The sequence below is a fragment of the Lathamus discolor genome, chromosome 9, assembly GCF_037157495.1.
Source record: "Lathamus discolor isolate bLatDis1 chromosome 9, bLatDis1.hap1, whole genome shotgun sequence".
NCBI classification, from domain to species: Eukaryota; Metazoa; Chordata; class Aves; order Psittaciformes; family Psittacidae; genus Lathamus; species Lathamus discolor.
Genome location: NC_088892.1, coordinates 20,462,064 through 20,483,253, shown reverse-complemented (window position 1 = coordinate 20,483,253; position 21,190 = coordinate 20,462,064). Strand labels below are relative to the sequence as shown.

The 21,190-nt window shown below is 48.7% G+C and overlaps 2 protein-coding genes across 4 annotated transcripts in view; one reads left to right on the top strand and one right to left on the bottom strand.

Moving 5' to 3' along the window:
• Positions 1–1,825: 1,825 nt before the first annotated feature.
• F9 (coagulation factor IX) lies at positions 1,826–14,415 on the top strand. The gene is made up of 8 exons (XM_065689757.1): positions 1,826–1,958; positions 4,764–4,927; positions 5,232–5,256; positions 7,149–7,262; positions 8,926–9,054; positions 11,284–11,522; positions 12,314–12,431; positions 13,702–14,415. Exons 1-8 carry the CDS (start codon positions 1,892–1,894, stop codon positions 14,247–14,249), a joined length of 1,404 nt encoding a protein of 467 aa, XP_065545829.1. The 5' UTR covers positions 1,826–1,891; the 3' UTR covers positions 14,250–14,415.
• Positions 14,416–15,697: 1,282 nt separating this feature from the next.
• MCF2 (MCF.2 cell line derived transforming sequence) overlaps positions 15,698–21,190 on the bottom strand; it is a 62,767-nt gene continuing 57,274 nt past the window's right edge. For all 3 annotated transcript variants that reach the window (XM_065689517.1, XM_065689520.1, XM_065689521.1), the window contains one exon: positions 15,698–17,635. In XM_065689517.1, coding sequence (XP_065545589.1) covers positions 17,595–17,635 — 41 coding nt within the window. In that variant the 3' untranslated portion in view covers positions 15,698–17,594. The remainder of the gene's footprint in view (positions 17,636–21,190) is intronic.

The following is a 21,190-nucleotide window of genomic DNA, read 5'->3' as shown; positions in this document are numbered from 1 at the left end:
GAAAAAGATGAATGATAGGTTCCAGGACCTTTTGTTTGCTCAGGAAAGGGAAAATAAAGGATTCTTTCCACCTTGGCAACACGGATCTCACAAAGCTGTAACTCGCATTCAGCATCTCCTATTTACCTGCAGTTGATGGGTCTTTTCTGCATACAAAAGTAACTCGTGCAACCAGAAACGCCTCTCCCATTTGCTTCACAAAAGAACATTTTTAATCTTTTGGACTGAATGCACAGGATTTATGGTTCAGAAGCTCAAGCAAACACTTGAACAACTTACCCAATGGCTATTGGAGCCTCATAGCAACTAACAGCTCTCCAGCCTGCGAGACACAGGCACATCCAACGCAAGGCGTACTCTGCACCTCACTGGGTGGCACAGACCTGCTTGTGAGCACTCGTGGTGCCATGAAACACACTGCAGGGTTCTCGTGCATTGACAATAGCTTGCTCTGCTGGGTGAAACCTGCCAGCTCCCCTCTACAAGCTCTTCTGCTGTAACAAGCCATCAGATCCTGCGCACCTCTTGCTGCCGCCCTTAAGCACACTATTAGATCTAAGCCAACACCAAAAGCAACACCACCACCAGCACAGTCAGAAACGGGGTTCTGCTTTAAAATGTCTTGAAATGCCTCCATCTAAAACCTTTTGGTAGCTGGGGCAGAGCACTGCAAGCCTCAGATGTGCATGTGTGTGATGATGGATTTCAGCTCTGCCCGGTGCACAGGGAGAAGCAGAAACTGGGAAGCAGGTTCTGAGGACCAGGTCATCAGCAGAAAGCCCCCAGAGTGGAATGAATTATTTTGGCCTCCTTTTGCTACAGCTGCTCAAGGAAGGGTGTGTGTGTGTGTGTGTGTGTGTGTGTGGAGAGAGGGGAAGAGATTTCTGCCCTTTCCAGAAGTGAATGCTTCATTTATTTCTTTACAATATTCCGTATTTTCCCAAAAGCAATCACTTGCTATGAAACAGCTCTTCAGATTGAGGGAAAATCAGAAGAGGGGAAGAAACAGGGTTTAAAAGACGTAAGTAACCCAACATTAAATACAAATTGTTTCATATGAAAACCCATTCTTTCTTTTCTGTATGAAAACCTGCTTTTTTTCCCTGTTTAATTTCCCCTATCTTCTCTCTTTTTCAGTCTGCTCTTTGGCCAGAGTGGATCAGGAGCAGCCTATAAACCTGCCCTAGACAAAGGCTACCCTGCCACCAGGAGCCAGCATTCTATCAGCACATCCTTATACCAGCCCATTGTCCAAGCCACCAAGTAGCAGGTTCCTTCCTCAAACTCCATGTGTTTCCAGGATTTGCCCCAGCAAATCTGGATAATGGACTGTGAGTCTCACCTCACTTCATCAGGTTTTTAATTAGATAATCCACGTATTGGGTAACCCACCCAACGCAAGAGATTGTGTTTGCTGACACAGCCCTGCTCCAAGAGTGCCTGTTGTCCCAGAGGAAACATCATCTATTGGGTTGTCTTCAAGGGAATTGTGCCTGCTCTTTTGGACAAAACATGGATTATGCTGAAGCCTTTGAGAACACTACTGTGGACTTCCTTATGGCCAACAACATCACCTGGATAGGAATGGGAATTCCAGTGCTTTAAAGAGGGTCACTGAAGCTGAATTGATTTATTGTGTCATGCTCAACCCACAAACACAGCAGCAATACACTACAGGGCAGAAGATGAGCACAAGGACTGCAATTACCTTGTACATGGCCATGCCCCCTCCACTAACACCCACTTCAAGCTTCAGCAATGGCACATCTGGCGACCTTCAATTAAAGGGTTACCCAGAGTCAATAAACAACCGCTTGCACTTTGGAACTATTGACTGAGCTCCATCCACCACCCGGACAATCTGCTAGCGAGCGGTTTGGGCAGTGGGAAGATGGCAAAGATCCCCCTCGTACTCCTCATCTGGCTTCTGGGAGCTTGTCTTGGTGCCGAAAACACAGGTGGGTTCCTTTAAAAGCTATGGAGTGCTTCACTTTTGGGTGCAGGGGGTACTGGCACAGTTTGTCACTGGATAGTGGGACAGCTTGTGCTGCCTCACGAGACGAGGTTGGAGGGACTGCTGCGTTTCATAGCTCCTTTCTCTAAAGCTGTGGTTCTTTTCTTGGGGATGAAATAATAGTTCTTATGTCGATCTTCCTCCGAAAGTGTCACAGGGATTAATTTATAAGAATAGGATTTTTCTTATATTGTTTTGCAGTTTTTAAGCTGGATTCAGCCATTTTAGAAGGCCCATTAAAGATTAAAAAAGGGAGAGAGTTGTTGGTGGAGTAACATCCACAGCTCTGTGTGTGCCATCGCTTTCTCCTGGAGTACAAACAAGTGCTCGCATCCGTAAAACAGCCATTGGATTTGCCACTGTGAGAGCTGTTTAAAGCCAAACCCAGCATGAATTTAACAAAGGCTGTGAGATGCAGCCAAAACTGTAGACAAGGTAGAGTAGTTGATGGATGTGGGCAATCACACATAGTAATGCAGGCTGTTGCTTGATTTATCTGTAGCAGCAATGTTTCCAGCAGAGGATGGTTGACATCCAGGGTGAGTAGTTGCTTAGTGCAAGGCCTTTCTTCTTTCATTAAAACATGGCAAAGAACAGGTTAAAAACGTGGTCTTTCCCCAAAATGTTGGCTTAGCAATGAAGAGTGAGCAGAGCCTCATATTGGTACCATCATGCGGGTGAACCTGCTAGAAAATACCACATTCAGCTGTCAGGACAGGTCTGTCCCACAGCCCAGTACCCCACCACATTGTCTCAAAGGCTGGTTCAGAAGTTGCTATGTCCTGTGTGAGTATATTCCTGCTGTGAGGATGGCTTCCGGCCAGGGTGAGCGCAATGCCTGTGACCCCATGGGCCTGCAACCTTCAGTTCAAATCCAGTTCTGCTTGTAAAGCAGCATATGGGGTCAGGAAGCGACGGAGAAAGCCTATAGAGATGTCAAGGAGGTGAAGCTGCTTTCTTTAAGAGGAGTTCTCTCCATTAAACGCATTAATTGCAGCCGATGCCTGGCACATCCCACTGGCAAGAGATGAAGGAGCGGGTCTAACGCAGCCCCTCAGTTCACACAGGGGGATGTGCGGCTGCTCTGAGCCGTTTCACCAAGTTGGAGGCTGCAGCCCATGCCATGGGGAGAAAGGGACAGGTCTCCTCCAGCAAGGGTATACCCCCTCAATGCCTCCATGCTCTCAGCCAGTCTTGGGGGTCTATATTCATGTAAGCCACAACACTGCACCTGGGAGGGGACCAGTCACCCCTCAGGGGCTGCAGTGATTGAAACTAGCCTGGCTTCTTCGGAGGTCAGAGCTTTGCCCACCAGTATCTACTGTCAAACAACCAGATTAAGGTCAGGATCTTAATGCAGTCCAGTTTTAACCAAAACCATACCAGCATGAGGAAGGCAGAGGTGCAAGCTTGTTGTATGAGGATTAAAAGCATTGCAAAAACTACTAGTTCAGTCTCTTGCAGAGAGATCTTTAGGTGATGGAGCTGGGTACACCATCAGGGCAACGTGTAAATCACAGCAACCTGCTTGGGGGTCATCAGACCTCACCAAAACTGACCCTATGTGGGTAGAGAGAGGCTGGGACCTGCTCTGGATCAAGAGCAGAAGGTGGCCATGAGAAGGAATGAGCCCTTGCCCCTCATAGTCCACGCTCTCCTTAACCCTCAGAGGAACCAGGCTCACCCACGGGTACCTGAACCCCTTCCAGCACAGAGCCCCCAGAGAAGGCTCCGTGTGCCCTGTACCCACCAGCAGCTCCAAGACTTGCTGCTCTACCGTGCCATCTGGTGACAAAAAGGGACATGGCTGCGAGCACTAAGGGAGGTGGAGGGCGAGGAGAGGCTGGGGAGGCAAGGCAAGAAGCTGCTGTGAGTGAATGATGTCCGTTTGAGAGCGGTGGGATGGGGGAAGAGGGCTCAGTGGTGATGGGGGGCTCCAAGAGGTGGGTCAGGAAGGGCCCAGAGAAGATACTGACCTTGCTGATGGGGTGTGCGGCCCTGTCTGAACAGCATTCATGGTATAGCAACCATAATGGGATTGCACATCCTTGTGCCCTTCACCAGGCAGCCACCATGGGAATGCTGGTGGCCACCATGGGCATCCCATCTAGACTGGGGGTCCCTGCTGCTGGTTTCTGCCCAGCAGTTTGGCCAGCAAGGGGAAGGTGGATGCACAGCATCCCATTGACATAGCATGGCCCAGGGGGTGAGGAAGGCTCATGTCTCCCCTCCTGCCATCAGCAAACAGTGGTACCCAGGCACTTCAGGAGCACAGAGAAAAGTGAATGACCCTGGCTTTCAAATGGCCTTTCACACTCAAAACAGGCAGAGACAAAGCAGGACAATTTCTGTGTCCAAGCAAGACCTTCTTAAACAGCAGCATGAAAGAGCCTATCATGTCACCTTCTCAAACAGATTATTCCAGTCTGTGCATCTATGATAGGAGATACACCATCTGCTTTAGGGTATATAAGCATCAAACGTCAGCACTCCCAATCACACCTTTACCATCAGCCATTTCTATTGACTGCTTTAACCCTTGGTTCTCCAGATTTGATCCTAAAGTTAAACACTAAAGAAACCTCACGTAGATGGTAACACCCCTGAAACATCCCCAGCCATGGGGCAACAAAGGGGTGAACACATGGAAAGGGCCTGCTTTTGGGGAGAACAGAGCCCTGACAGCCCATCCCTGCTGCATCACACAGTGCGTGCTCCTCTCTAGCCCCTATTTCTTTTCAAATCACAGTCTTCATCGAAAACAAAGAGGCCAACTCGGTTCTGCAGAGGCAAAGGAGAGCCAATTCAAACAGACTGGAAGAGGTTATTCCCGGGAACCTCGAGAGAGAATGCATAGAGGAAAAATGCAGCTTTGAAGAAGCCCGGGAAGTGTTTGAGAACACAGAGAAAACAGTGAGTATCTCTGCTGCAGAATAACAATACCCTGTTCCCTTCACCTCTATGAGCCTTTCGGGTGAGGGGAAGGAGTGAACAGTAAAGGGAAAACCTGCCAGGGCCAAGTGCAGATCTACTGCGGTTTGATGTCACTTGTGATCCACCAGTTGGGCTGGGAACTGCTTTAGAGGGATGCTGGTCACCACTGGGATCATGGAGGTAGCTGGTTTCCTGCAAGCCTTTTGCTTTAGAGTCATCCTTTTATGACTTCGGTGTCCAGGAATTAGAAATCAAAGGAATCTTTTCTTCTTTTCCCTTTCAGATGGAGTTTTGGAAAACATACATTGGTAAGAAAACATACATTGCTTTCTTCCTGCTCAAATGCATAACGTTCATCTCTCGGTGCTACCTGTGCACACGATACATATGTTATCCCAGAGCTAGTCAGAGTCACGCACCCTAAATCCTGCAGGCAGCCATTTGTACACAACCCAAATACTTCACATTTTCTTTGGTCAAGCACGGTTTTTAGAACAAACTGCAGAGAACAGAACCAGTTCACACAGAGCACTGGATCAGTTGAGCCCGGGTCACGCTCTTGGGTTTCTAGTTTCAGCCCTGCTATAGACTAAAACAGGAGAGCAGTAATTGAGAGCCCTTCAGCAAACAGCAAATGCTGTTCTCAAGCAGAGCTCTCCAGATAAGGCACAGCCTCATGCAAGCACAGTGTGAATCCCTAGAAATGCCATATTCAATTGCAGCCTTAATGTGACCACAGCAAGCAGCTGTTTGCAATTCATACCAGCGCTCCCAAACCCTTGCTTCTCCTTCATTTTCCTTCCACCATCTACGTTTTCCTTTCAGCCTCCATCCCCTATGGCTCCTCAGTCCCTTACCAAAACGATTTCAATGCCCACTAAAACATCTGAAACTAATTCTAAGGATATTTCAATAAATGAACTGCTCTGTAGGCTGGCAAAGGGCCCAGAACATCTCACTGAAAAAGCCTTAAATAATTCCGATTATTCAGTCCAGACTATACCATTAAAAAGTTACATTTGCATTGTAGGATTGTCCTCTGAAAAACCAGCTCGAATGAAGCTCAGCACTGCATTTCCCTGCTCGCTGTAACCAATTAGCTCTTCAGAAGTAATGAATGCCATATATAACATTATCATCCGGGTTCACTGTTCAGTTTAGAGCTGCTCTTCCCAACAGCAGCCTGCAGGAGCTCACCCCTTGCACAGCACCAAGTGGTACCAAGCACTGATTGCCCCCACCGGGCAGCAACAGCAGCCACAATCCACATTGTGCGTGCAGCCTCCATCACCATGCCTTAGACAAGCTTGGAGCAACCTGCTCTAGTGCAAGGTGTCCGGGGGTTGGAACTGGAAGAGCTTTAAGGTCCCTTCCAAACCAGTTTGTGATTCCGTGATTTTGTCCCTGTTTGTAACCTGCCTTCTGCATTCCAGCCCATTCCTGGAAGCACCTTTAACAGCCACACTTACGGGTGGGACACAAACACATCAAGACATTCCGCTTCCTCCTTGTCCTTGCATGACCATTTCAAAGCACGCTTCCCTGTAATTTAACATCACTGACTTCCTCTTCTGAAGTGTTAGATCACCAGGTTTGCAGTACTGGGTATTTTTGTTGAAGCCTCAGCTTCTCAGCTGTAGGCAACTGTGAAAAGGAAAGCCCTGACATACAGAGAGAAATCTAGACCAGTTGATAGCAGTGCAATGCTTAGAAAGAAAGGGTGATAACTGAGAGTCTCAATCCTAATACAGAGAGAGGGCTCCAAACTTAAGTAGCCATGTCCAAACCTTCACAGAACAAGGACAGTAGTGTTAATAACTCAGATTAGGAAATGCTAACCACTCTTGAGGAAGCAAACCTTCTAACTTTGTCTAACTTAGCCAGGATGTGAGGTCCTGTTGAGATGTTGCATGAGGGAGATTGAAGAGTGCTGCTGAAACAAGCAGAATTCACTCCCATGGGACAGGCTACATAGTAAGGACCTTGGTTAAAGCACTGATGATGATGTTACCCCAGTGCTGATGCTATCTGTTGTGCACTTGGGTGTGAGATCTGACTTATTTTCCACTATCAAGAAGGAAGGTGTGCAGTCCCTACTTGTCTTTAAGAGAAGGCCTGCACAGAGCAATGCTCCAGCGCTTGGTCAGCACCTGCCATGGTGGATGCTCATGTGTGTTAATTCTCTTTTCTTCTCCCCAAGATGGAGATCAGTGCGACCCCAACCCATGCAAAAACGGAGCTGTTTGCAAGGATGCAGTAAGTTCTTACGTGTGCTGGTGCCCACCTGGGTATGAAGGCAGAAACTGTGAGATAGGTACGTACCGGGGGCTCATCCTGTGGTTGCTCTGCCCTATTTGAAACCCCATCGGATCAAAGTGGACATAGAGTTTCATCCTACGAAAGGGCTGCTCCAGATACATTCACCTTGCTGTAGGGCACTGCGTGAATGTACCATTTCAGCCTGTTGGCAATGGAATTAGGGGTGAGCATGCTTGGGGATCCAGGAGCAGAAGTGCTTGTCCTCTCCTGCCCTTGGTGAAGCCTCCACTGAGCACCGAGATGCCCGGGGTCAACAGAGACTCAGGCTCAAGGTCTTCTGTTCAGCACACTGTGGGCTGCCAGCGCAAATGTTGACAGAGTCCTTCCTTTATCTCCCCAGCACAAGCCCTTCTGAGGCTGCTCGTCAATCAGGGGCGACGCGCTCACCCACTGGAAGCAACAGCTTTCCATTGACCCCAGTGGGGACCCCATCCTCTCCCTCCTTCTCCCCATCCCTCCTGCCAGGCTGGGCAGCAGGGCAGGATTACTGCAGCCTCCTCTCGATAGCACTCAGCTAAATTCCTAATTATAATTATCACCAGCAACCTGGATTCCGAAGGCAAACAAAAGGCAAATATTTTTCCCCGATGGGTTGAGGAGTTTATGAAACCCAAAGAGCTGATAATTTAAGCAAGAGGGATATTCAGCTCTTATAATATAATCAGGGCTGTGCGACTCGCATAATGTGCTAGACTCGCTGCACTAATAAAAGATTCTCTTTCTAGTTGTGCTGCTGCTCTGGCAAGAGAGGAGAGTACGTTGAAAAGAGCATTTCAAAGCCGCATCGAATTTTAATAGTCTTATTGCAGATTTCTGGTGGAAGTGAGACAGGGACAGAAATAGAGCTAGAAGTGAGGCGTGAAGAGGAGCTCTGTAAAAATAGTAAATGATGGCATGAAAATGGCTACAGGAAGGGAGGTGTCCTTGAGGAAGTAGGAGTGGAGTTAATCTGCTGTGAAGTGACTAGAAAACTCACTGGGAATGAAAAGGGTGTCTGTGGATTAGTGGTTTCCCACCTGCAGGGGATGGGGTTTCCGCCACAGAGTGCAAGTGGGGTGGGAGAAGACGCAGGCAAGCATTGGGAACCTCACTGTGCCTTGGGTTGGGACCCGTTTCATCAAGCATCCTGCTGAAATGGGTCTTCACATCAAGCTGCGATGGTTAATGGGTATGTCAGGAAGAACGCATGGCTTTGCCTGAGGTTTTAAATACAGAGCCCAGCGATAATCCCAGGACAAAGCCCTTCTTGGGGTCAGGGTTTGCTCCCATTCAACACACGATGTTCCCCGCTAGCATCCTGCATTGCCTAAGCACGGGGGGGAGGTAAAAGCAGCACCACGGTGGGGAAATCACGTGGCTCCTGACCAAATATTTGCAGGAGGCCTTTGTGGTCAGGCTGCCAAGCTGGAGGCTGTGCCAGGGCTCAGAGGGACCAATCTCAGGGCCATTCCTCAACCTCCCATCTCAAAGAGGTGCCCATCATGAGCAAGGATGTGATTTAGATGGAGGACACTCTCCTTGCAAACAGGCATCTGTTTTCCATAGGCTGGAACAACCAGGGTGGCTTATAGGGTGAATCCAAAGGGCCAAGTCCCAGTAAACCTCAGAGAAGTTGTATTTCAAGAGAGCTTTCTCAGTTTTGTTTCTATTTCTTTCAGACTTCACTTGTGCTATTAAAAACGGAGGCTGCAAGCACTTCTGCAGGCACGACCCGCCACAGAAGGTTGTGTGTTCCTGTGCTGCTGGCTACAGACTTCATGAAGATGGAAAGTCCTGTGAACCTACAGGTTAATTTTTAAGTGCTTTTAAGAGATTTGGGTGAAAGTTTCCACAATCCTGTCCTGGCTTTAGATACATGAATCTCATAGAGATGCAATAACCTGTTGGAAACCAGCCTTGTTTTCCTGCTTAGGCGATGTAAAGAGCCTGACCCTTCACTTTCTCAAAGGCAGATGCGGGGTCAGGCTTGAAGGATGCAATTTAAACACCCTTTTTTATAGCCTAGGGGGATGGAGAAGGAGGGTGGTTGTCCAGGAATTTGTTCGCAAAGCAAATGCTGCTTTCAGATGGCTGCTCACACAAGACCTCTCTCATTTGCATCTTATCTTCCTAGATATGGATCAGTAGTTTTCTGGAGGCAGAAATGTGTTGTTCAGCTACAGCAGCCTATATGCTGGTGTTCATCCATCCATCCATCCATCCATCCATCCATCCATCCATCCATCCATCCATCCATCACTCCCATGTTCTTCCAACAGGAGCTACTATTCGGTTATTGATCCTACATTGAGGATGCTGTAGGCTTTTTCAGAACAAAAGACAATCTTTCTCACTGTAAATCCTCCTGGAAGTTCATTTCATGGCTGATCATCATGCAGTGTCTTATAAGTGGGTGGAAAAAAGCAAAGCTTTAAGGTGGTGCTGTCTTCCTAACAGTGCATCTTCACACTGTATCTACACACTGTATCTAACAGTGTATCTTCACACAAAGACCCTCAACAACAGTTAGACTCTATGATTTAGCTGTGGTATTGAGTAAGATGGAGGGGAAATGCGTTGCTTGAGGTTGCAACTTCATAAAGGGCTAAAGAATAGCTGGTTCTTGTTATATTCCCCAACTTCACCCTGCTCGTAGGCCGTTACAACACCTCTTAAGTACACCAACATGTGCAATCCCAACCCACCACAACACAGCAAGTTAATTGGGCATGAAGCACACCTTGCAGAGGGAAAACGAGATGGAGTAGAGAAATATTTTGTCATCTAAGGTCAATCTAACTCTTGATGCTGTTTGATTTGTAATACCAGAGTGTAACAGATTTGCACACCTAAGCAAGCACATGGCACCCACACAGATGAGTTAGTTTCTGAAGGTCTCATAGCTACAGGAACACTCCGAGCTCCTAAAGCACTGACTTTCAGCAGTCAGTGTAGGAAGTATCTTAGGCTGGGAGGCCTTCTGTTGATGGACATCATTAGAGCTCAGGCCTGTGTTGCCCAACACACTGTATCACTTTCAGTGGACCAGAAAGTTTCACTGTTAGCAATAAGATCACCTTTCAGGTTGGGTAATTGCCCTTCCTACAAAAGCTTAGCTTTGGTTAGCTCTGAAACCTTCATTTCCCAGCCTAAACCACACAGGTAACACTTTCCATCACTCAACGCTGACTGAAGCCCTACTCCTAAAGCAACCTGTTTAAAAGAAGCCTGAAATCTCAGCAGGCCACACTTATATCTGATTTTACACTAATGTTTGTTTGCACAGTGCTGTCGAAAGCTTTGCAGATGAAAGACAATGCCTGATGCTATTTACTATTTTGACTGCCACTATCAGCAGGAACTCGGCACACGCTGCGTAGGAGAGAAATGGGAAGAGCTCGTCTGAAATGAAGCTACAGATGAGATCTTAATTAACAGAGAAAAGCTACAACTCTATAAAGAGTTTATTAATGTTTTCCTCACCTTCGTGCCAGGTGGGATTATCTGTACAGTTGGCAGATATGAGTATTTCCTGCCCTCTCCCAGCTGCACTTCTGTTGTACTGGCATTACTGGCTATAGAAATGTCAGCCAAACTCCTGGCTGGCTAGCCCAGCAAGAATCCCTGGTACGCACCTCAGCATCCCATGGGATAAGGGCACAGCTGCGCTGTCCCATCAGATGTGAGCTCTTGCAAGCTTTCTCCTTTCGCAGAGCTGTTCAGATGTCATTTCTACAGGCCAGAAACAACGCAGGGTTTGCTATTCTATGCGGGGGGGTGGAACCGGATGATCTTAAGGTCCTTTTCCACCCTAACTGTTCTATGATTCTATGATTCTCACATATAACCTACACTGCAGCTCGAAGGCACAGGTATCCCTATTAGCAGGGAGAGCATGCAGTCAGGCCACAGCCTGTGTCAGTCCTAAAAGGCGGTGCTGAGATGAGGCAGCATTTACCTCCTCACCTACTCCTCTGATGGCTGTAATTCTCAGTGTAACACACAGCCAGTCCTAACTATGCCCATTTCTCTCCCAGTGCCATATCCCTGTGGGAAGATCACGGCTCCTGAAGCAAAGAGCAAGCTCACCCGTGCCATAAACACCTTTGAGCACTGGAACGTCACCACCGATGAGCACGATGATGCTCCTGATGAGGAGCTCGACAACGTCACAGAGACCAGCACGGCTGCCACCACGAAAATCACACCCATAGTCAAAACAGGCACCCGGGTTGTTGGTGGGTCTGACAGCATGAGAGGAGAGGTGCCCTGGCAGGTACTGCCTATTTCTGCAGCTCCCCTGCAGCCCCAGCAATCACTGCCTATTCATTCCCTTCTGAATGCAGGCTCATCTCACTTCTACATACCCAAAACCTACCTCTGAGGTTAGCGTATCAATGGATCTCAAGGCTAACAGGAACACAGCTTCTTTCTGTATACAGCTTCATGCCACAGTGACAAAACTTACCTGGCCGAGGGTCTACCTGGCAAAAAAGCTGGAAGTCAGAGCCACAGCAGCTTTATCTGTCTGGGCACAAAGGATGCAGTTTTGCGCTACAGCAACAGATTGCCCAGCAGTCCATGAATTCACTAAGATTAAGCTGAAGGCTGAGTGAGGGGAGCTTTGCAAGGACCAACGCAGCTCCATCAGTCTCAACAGATCCATGATCATTTATAAAAGCAAAATATCTGCCCTTGTATGACATCTGCCAAGCCCTGCTGCTCCTTCTTTATCCAGCTTGTGACATCCTAGTCCTCTCTACCTCACCAAAGTGCCATCGCAGCAAGGGGAGGGCTGCAAAGAAACCTCCAGCCCACCACTCTGCCAAGGCCTTTTAACTGCTGTCAAAAGGAAAGTTAGCTCCCAGCTTGGATCTTTCCCAAAGCATTGGCCACCCTCTGTGACAGCACAGGGCATGAAGGTGCAGGGACACTCCAACAAGCAGCATCTCTGTCGGCACAACCTAACCACAGCCTATCCTACAGCCAGACAAAATCTCTGCTCCCCACTCTCCTTCCCCATTGACTTACACAAACCCTGGGTGTGATTTCCCCCTGTTCCCACAGGTCCATCTGGTGGACAGTAAAGGTGTGGGCTTCTGTGGTGGATCCATCATCAACGAGAAATGGGTGGTGACAGCAGCACACTGCCTGCAGCCAGGGGACAACGTCTCTGTCGTGGCAGGTGAGCACCCAGCACAGGTGAGGGATGGGGCACTTGCATTGGCACAAGACACTGCACAGAACCCTTGTGGGAGGGCAGGGATTTCAGTTAAGACGCTGCTCCATGAGCAGGTGATGGAAGAAGCATTCCCCTCCTCTGTCCTTTACCTTTCCATTCCCACCCCTGAAGCACATTCTCAGGTCCCCAGCAATAGTAAGCAGACATAGCACAGGAAAAGCCTTCTGAAAGTCTCCTCACACATCAGTCTCGCATCCCCACTGCAGAAGCACAGCCTGGGAGGCAGCTGGCATCCACAGTGTGCTGCAAACCCTCCTCCCCGAGCACCCAGCACCAGCCACCAGCACAGAAAGCACCCTCACCTCTCCCGATGGGCTCCGTGCTGCTCCTCGCAGGCAGACGCGGCCGGCACAGGACCCTGCCGGGGCCAGGAGTGCTGCAGGTGCTGTTCGGAGGCCATGGCCTGCTCTGGAGCTGACAGCAAAGCAGCAGGGGTGAAACGCGCCCTGAGCCTCGTGGGCTGCGAGGAAGAGAGGGGGAAAAGTCCTCCTGCTCCGCATCCTTCAGCGGGACGCAGCCGGGAGAGGGGACCCGGCTCCGGGCAGACCCCCCCGCTGCCCATTCGCCACCCGGGGCCACAGAGCACTGTCCCTTCCCTCTGCCTGCTGCACAAGCAGGACCGGGGGTAACAGGCTGCCGGCAGCCCCGCCACAGGAGCCCCAAGCTGCACCCTGCCATCACAGGCAGCTGAGCCTCGTGCAGGGATCCAGGAGCACCTGTGAGCATCAGGGGCCCCTTTGTAGCCTCCAACACCCATTCTGCCCTGTGCTGGCGTGGGTTTGCAACAGGCAAGGTCAGGTTTATTTTCAATGAGAAATGGTTTATTTCAAGCAAAGGGTTTTCATTCTAGAGGTTTCCCCTCCTTGATGCAAGGGCAACATCCCCTTACAAGGGTGCCAAACCCCTAAAACACCCACATTGCTGCTAACCTGGGCCAAAGCACCTGGGCCTTTGGCACTTGATGGGCTGGTGTGTGCCTGGGGGCCCAGCTGGGGTTCGGGTCCTGCTGGCTGCAGGGACCCGGGAGGTGCTGCTGCCGGAGAACCTCCAGTGCCCCTGGACAAGGAGCGAGCAGCTTGGCCTCAGCACAGCCCGAGGGCTGGGGCGTGCAGAGCTCCCCCCTTTACAACCACCCATTGGGATGGCATCCTCAGGCCACGGTCGCTGGCCCGGCCATGGAGGGCTCCATCCAAGCCAACGCTTGCCTCTGCAGGTGAATACAACACCAACGAGGACGACCACACGGAGCAGCAGCGCCAGGTGGTGAAGATCCTCCCGCACCCCACGTACGACGCCAGGATCAACAAGCACCACAACGACATCGCCCTCCTGGAGCTGGACCGGCCGCTCGTCTTCACCAGCTACGTGACACCCATCTGCACGGGCAGCCGGGAGTTCACCAACGCGCTGCTGAAGCACGGCATGGGCACGGTGAGCGGCTGGGGCAGCACCCTCTTCCGCGGCCGCCCTGCCACCGTGCTCCAGGTCCTCAAGGTGCCCTTCGTGGACCGGCCCACCTGCCTCAAGACCACGACCACCAGCATCCTGCAGAACATGTTCTGCGCCGGCTTCCCGGCCGGGGGCAGCGATACCTGCGGGGGGGACAGCGGGGGGCCCTACACCACCGAGATCGAGGGTACTTGGTTCCTCACGGGCATCACGAGCTGGGGAGAGGAGTGCGCCAAGCCGGGGAAGTACGGCATCTACACCAGGGTCTCCAAGTACCTGAAGTGGATAAAGGAAACCACGAGGCTCACCTAACCCAGTGCTGGGGATGGACTGGTTACGTGGAGAGAGACGTGTGCGTCAGAAATCACTGCGTTATAATAAACCTCTCTGAGTGAACTGATTTCTGCTCTTGGAAGGTGAAAGTGGAGAGGACGCGGTGGAAATGTGGTGATGAGGAAATAAAGAGGCCTTTTAATTACCCGTGGCTGCACTGCTGAGTGCTGTAAACCCCCAAATCCCAAGTGCAGAGGCTGGTGGGGATGAGCTGGGGCACGGCTCACACATGCCCTGCAGCACTGTGCCACCGGCATCGCCCATGGCTGCTATACCACAGGCAAATAGAACCTATCTCTGTAGCAGGAGGAGATGAGCACATATCCGCGCTCTTGGCCAGATGTTTTCACATGAACAAAGCCAAGATGGATCGCAGGCAGGAAGAAATGCTCCTCCTGCTTTAGGATGGCATAAAACTGGCTGTATAAATGACCTAAAACATGCATAAAACTCATCTAAAGGTAGTGGCCTGCTTTATGGTAATGGTTTCTGCTAAGCCTTGTTAGCATTATGAAGAGAACTGCTTAGTGCTCATTACCTGTCTTGGTCTCCAGACTAATCACGTTAAGAGGCTGCAGCCATAGATGCTGCTTGTGTTGATGGAGACGGTGCATTGCCCTCCCCATGGAGCTTGTGGGATGTCCCCTGAGTGCAGACAGCGCGGGACACCCCAGCCCGAGCAGAAACCTTGCTGGGAGGTGCCTGCCCTGTGCCTGGAGTGGGCAATGGCACTGACACACATGGAGACGAATGTGGCATCCCATGGAAAGGCTATGATGGGCAGAGGCCCTCAGTCAGGCTGATTCAAATGGGAGTGATGCCAGAGGAATGCAGGTTACCTTTGATCAGTGCTGGTTCATCTCGTATCCCCTTCCATGGAAAACTGCAGAGGTGCACAGGGAAAAGCATTGCCTTGTGGAACCACATCATGGTGCCCAGCATGGATGTGCAGCTCTGCACAGGTTTCACCTCATTGCAGCCACCACGCACAGGACCAGGCCATGTCTCCAGAGGCAGAACCCCATTGACAGGGGTCTCCCCCTTCCCACTGGGTGAGATGTGTCCCCCACACCACCTCCAACAAGGCTGCTGCTGCCCCTATAGCCCCAGTGTACCCCACCATGAGCACGGCCCCATGGTCCCCAGCCCGGACCAGTGCTGGGAGGCAGGATTGTGATGGAGACCCCCCTGAGCCAGGGCAGGATATCAGTAGCTACTATTTCAGATGCTGGTATGAACACTGAGGTGCCTCTCCCAGTTTCATTGCCTGCATCCAGCACTGCTTATTTTAAAACCAAAATGCATGTAAAGAGGTTATATTTGTTCCAAAGAAATTAAATAAAACCAATACTGTGAGAATCACTTTTTTCCCCTCAAATTCCATAGCAGAGGTTCTATTTGGACAGAATTGCATATTCCCAGATGAATTTATTTAACAAGTTTTTAATCTTTAAATATAGATTTAACACGTTTTTTTACAGGTACATATACAATATAGTTCATTTCAACTTGCAGTCAGAGAAAACTCTCCACTGTGATTTACCCCTATACATGAAGAGCCTACTTCAACAGCATACTTAAGGTAAGAGACCATGTTGTGTGCAAAGTTTCAAATGTTAAAAACCTCAGACTGTACATTCAGATTGGCAGAACTGATCAACCTCATAAATTAGGAAAAGCTCAGATTTAAAACTATGGAAGACAAAAAAGGTTAAAACCATCAAATATGCAATGTGTGCTATGTTTGAGACAAGTATTTACAGTTGTACCTCAAAATGTGTACTCTTACCACAAGGATCCTTACCACTAATAACAGCCCCAAGAGTCATTGCAGACGCTCCTGGTTTTCCACCTATCAAGTGCATTGCGACCAGTTTTGACGTGGATGGAAACAACCATCAGTGACTTCAAACCCCTCTGCTGTGGTTGCCAGTGGCTGAAGAACACTGGGATCTTCCCAGTTCCTGCTCAGTCCATACTCAGCTGGTCACATCTATGCGGGTGTATGGGGGTTACCCACAACACTGGCCACCCAAACTGGAACCAGCCCACTGCTGAGTGCCAGGGTGGTGGGGAGCCCCCCGGGCATCCACAGCCATCAAGTGGGTCAGTGATTCCCCCATACAAAAATGGGCACCAAATAACCCAACCCCAATGTGTTTGAACTTAACAGCGTGGGACGGTGTCTAAGGACCCCCAGATCACAAATCAGAGTCAGATCATCAAGGTCCCCCTTCAGCCCATGGTATAAAGTGTTTCATTTTGACGGGACAGAGCAAATTCACTACCACATGCAAACTATTAACCCTGCTCTCGACACAGTCAGATGCTCTTTGCACACATCTGCTTAAAAATCAAACCACCTGTACCTATGTTCTACAAAAGCAAAACTAGACAAAGAAACACCAACTTAAATGGTGAGTGTTCAAGATGCTGTTTTCTTTCTCAAAAGTTCACTAGATATGTAATTGTCAAAGATGCTGAAAAGTACAGTCTTAATCACAAGAACATCCTTAGTGCAAACATGGACATTTAACTTGGATTTATGGCACGTGTTCCAAAAGTACATACATTTAATGTAAACTTCAACACTTGCTCAATACAGGTTTCAGCCTTGAGATGCTTTGGGACCCTAAGTGATTGGTGACAATCCTGAGTTGTCAGTTTGACCTGATCCAAACCTCACTGAAATCAATGGGGCTGACTGCAAGGGGCTGGAGTCAGGCCCTAAGTGCAAAAAGAGGATCTCGAGTGTTATTGCATCTTCACGTGTGAGTCAGCCAGATGATGCTCTTACAGAACATTACATTCACATAGCTAAGAAAAACCCAGCCATAAAAATCAATTCAACAGGACACAGAGCGGCTTTGTTTGCTTTCTCTTTCGGGTGGTGATGGGTTTTTGGTTTATCAAACCTCAACTCTTTTATTTGCAACTTCAACAGTGGTCAGCTAATATATGGAGGTAAAGCCTTCAACCTGTAGAGGAAATCTCAAGCATCTAAACAAAGTGCCAGGGAACTGTAGTGTACTTTTCTGATGAAACGTGATGAATGCCATGGAAAAACAGCAGGTAAAATGAACAAAATACTGTACTTTCCAGAGGAGAGGAAAGAACAAAGGGATAGAGCAGAAATGGCTTCCTTGATGACTATGAGAAGCTGCTTAGGACCCCGGTCCCGTTCAGTGCAGATGAAGCTGTGGAGGTCTGTGAATGTGATGAACAGTACAGGACAACTCCAACTATTGTGTTATTTCTCTGTAACACTTAGTTGAAAGCTTCCAAAGAGCATCGAAAATGGGATGCTACTAGTTCACCCTTAATTCAAGGGGAACTAAACTTTCTCGTGTTACACAGGGCGGCATCTATAAAGTAATGAAGAATGATGTTAATATTAAAGCATCTTATTCCATGAAATACATTGTTCCCTGCAATCACGTAACATTTGTATGGCATAAAAAACCCAAGTGCTCTCCTGTGGTTCTCCTTACAAGCTGAACTCCCACTTGCTCCAGTGAGAGCCTTGCCTAGGGCAGGACCACAGGGTTTGACTCATTTCCATCACCTATCACTTGATTATCACAGTGTGACCAGCCAGTGTCTTCTCTAGACTCCTTATTTTGTCAGGCTTTTTTACAGCATTAGGAAATAGCTGTTCTGCAAAGCTGGCTGGCACTGGGTTGGACAAGGAGACCCTGCTTTACGTTTCAAAGGCCCAAAAAAACTCAACAGTACCTCTAATGGACCCTGCATACATACAAAAGCCTGTGGCTGCATGTTAAAGTGCATGAGTTCTAGTGCAAAGAGCTGTGCTACATCTGCAAAGCTACAAATGGCATTTTAAGTGGAACTTAGGCAAAACTGGTGCGTTTCAGCCAACATGCTCATGCCAGCTCGCAGGAGCTCAAGAGATTGACCACCTCTGATACCCTTATAGGGCAGATTCAGGCCACAGAAGGGGTTTCCTCAAGCTCAGCAGACTCGATCCCCACCGCCCTGGCCAGCAGGAGACATGCAAGCTTGGACCTTCAGGCACTACCAGTGGGGGAAACCTTTACTCGGCTTTATTGCAAGAGCACATGCAGGGGATCCCCTTAAGGCTTGGAAGAGATGATTTAGCAAGTGGGGTGTTAAACTAGGAGAGGGTCTGGCGTGTAGAACAGGAGCCTGCATCCTCCTTAAGCCAAGTGGGTGCGTGCCCCTTGGCATGGAGCATCCTTCCATACCTGCTCTGAATGCTCCCTGCCTTGGGGCTCTAGTCAAATCCTGCCATGGAACGTGTTTTGCTGCTTAAAAGAACTTGGAAGTTGTAGCAATATTTCTTTAATACATATAATAAGCAAAGGCATTTATCACTGCTCCCATTTTTCATTTGAATTCCTGGTTTTGTTCAGGCTACTCTATTTCCTGCTCTCTCTAAAATAAACCAGTCTCATGCAACCTCCATGCAGCGAGTGCAGACTGGACACTTGCCCTTCTCTCTACCCAGCTTCTAAAGGCCAGCTGAAAAAAGCTGCAAATGCTTTGGTTCTGTTTTGCTCTTCCTTCCCCCGTAGAAAATCCACCATGGATTCACACAGGAGATAGGATAAATCTATTCAGAAGAAAGCAGCAGGGAACTCCTCTCAGAAGAGGCGCACAAGAAGTGGTTTTCAAAACAACCTCCAAGCCAGCTATCTTCCTCCCAGACAGCTTCATAGCTTATATGCAAGCCAAGATGTATATAAAGCTTAATAAGGTTTCCTCCTTTGCAAAAGGAGATATGCATCAAAATGCTTTCTTTATCAACAGTTACATGGCATTGCCACTAGTAACCACTCATCTATAAGGACATTTATCCGTGCAACCACGTGAGGGAAGGAAGAGAAATCACCTGTGGATGCAATAGGGTGTTTCAAGCTGAGCTTTGCACATAGGCTGCATGGTGGATTTGCAAGGCTGGCAATGGTAGCGGAACAGGGCATTGACCAAATACACACCTGATAACTTAAATTGGGCAGCAGAAAGTTCCCTGCAACTTCATTACGGTTTGTACTGGCTCAACACTGGGATAATTTGCAAGAGGGGAGAGGAACAGCTTGGAAGCGTGTGGGCATCAGCCATCCTGTGGTGGGAGCTTTCTGTTAGGGCCTCAGTACAAATGTAAGAAAACATGTTAGGGTAAGAGAACCATTTCATCTATCCATCTAAACGCTTTGCATTGAAAAACATCCACATCGCAGGTCTGTATGAATTCTGGTTGTGAAATTCTGTCACTGGAGATGGATTTCTATTTATTGTGGGGACCTGGAGCTGAGCAATAACAGAGCAACTACCCTATAAAGGGCCAAAAGTGCATCTATCCCAGCACTGAAGTGATCCCAGAACGCTCTAAGCTCTTGGGGACCCAACATGTTAATCAAGCTTACCCTGCTTACATGCAAAACAGCACTTCAGCACAAGCAGATATTAATGTATGAGGGCTACAGTGCTCCCTCCTGCCCCTACTTTGCTCTACAAGCTTGGCTGCCTAATTCTGCCTCTGCTATACTGGAGCAAGAGCTCCACCTTCTGAAGAAGCAGGAAAGAGCCTAATCCAGCCTGCATCCCTGAGCAGGCAGCGGGACAAAGTCATCTGCAGTATAAAATGACCAGCCCATAGAGGACAGGGAATTGCTAAATGCAAAGGTACTGTTTGAAAATCAGTTTTCAGAGTGCAAGTACATTATGGCTAGAAGGACACGTCACTGAAAAACTCTAGGAATAGCTCTAGGAAAACATCCTTCCTCATCCCACAATATTGCCTGGAGTGCATGTAAAATTAGAATCATGCCTGGAGACTGCATACACCATCAGCAACAGGGAGAGAGAACAGGCTTCATCTTAACAGGGAAAACAGAGCCCAGTGCAACACGACTGCAAAGCACCTGAGACTCACAGGAGGAGCTCCCTGTGGTTTTGCCTTGTGAAATCCTCATCCAGCAACATTATAAAGCAGCCTGGAGCTGTGAGTCTCGAGGCTTTGGGGGATACGACCACTGACAACGCACATCAGTGTTCAAAGTTTGCCAGCACCCTGTTTTCTAGATGAATTTATGGCTGGAGAACACTCCTGCCCAGGCTCTGGTCCAGGACCCAGTGAGATGTGATACCCAGGCTTGCTGAGAAGACAACACAGAGTACTCCAGGGTGGGAGTGTGCCAAGGGGAGTCCTCTCAGCTGCACTGAGACCCCACTACAAGCTACCCCTTATATACAGTCAGAAAACCTCTAATCTGTGAAATTCAATTGCCCTGCATCAAAGGGGACAGAAAATAGCTTCCTATATAAGAAGGATTTCACTGAAATACACTGGAAAAGCATCACGGTCTGACTGGGATTTTAAGCCTTTTAAGAAGGCTTCCTTCATGCTCAACAAAACAAGAGATTTTGACAAAAAGGAAGTATTTAAAAAGAACTCTACTTGCAAAATGTGTCTCATATGGTCAAAACGAGTGCATCTTCATTTTAACTGGACTAAATCTATGTAGGCTTTCTGAGCTTCTCCCATGGCAAACCCTGATCTCCCGTTTCCAGCGGACAGCATGGTGATGAGGCAACACATGGAGTGGTGATGGTGATACAAAGCAAGGGCGACAGGCTGCTCTTAAGGCATTTTCTTGTGTCCTCTGTTATGCTTCCCTGCCTATTTCTATGTACATTTATGGCTAGAAAATGAGCAATAGGATTTTTGAGACTACAAGCCTTCTGCCAAAACCTGGTAACCTGTCTATTACAAATGCTCTTCTAACAAGCAGGCAGCAATGAGGGCAAAGGGAGGCTGCAGAAATAAAGTATTGCCCTTAAAGTGCTGGGGGTCAGGCCATGGCATCTTTGGCAGCAGGAGGAGATTTTGCCTAGACACCTCCTATTCCCATGGGATTTGAGCTACAGCAGCGAGG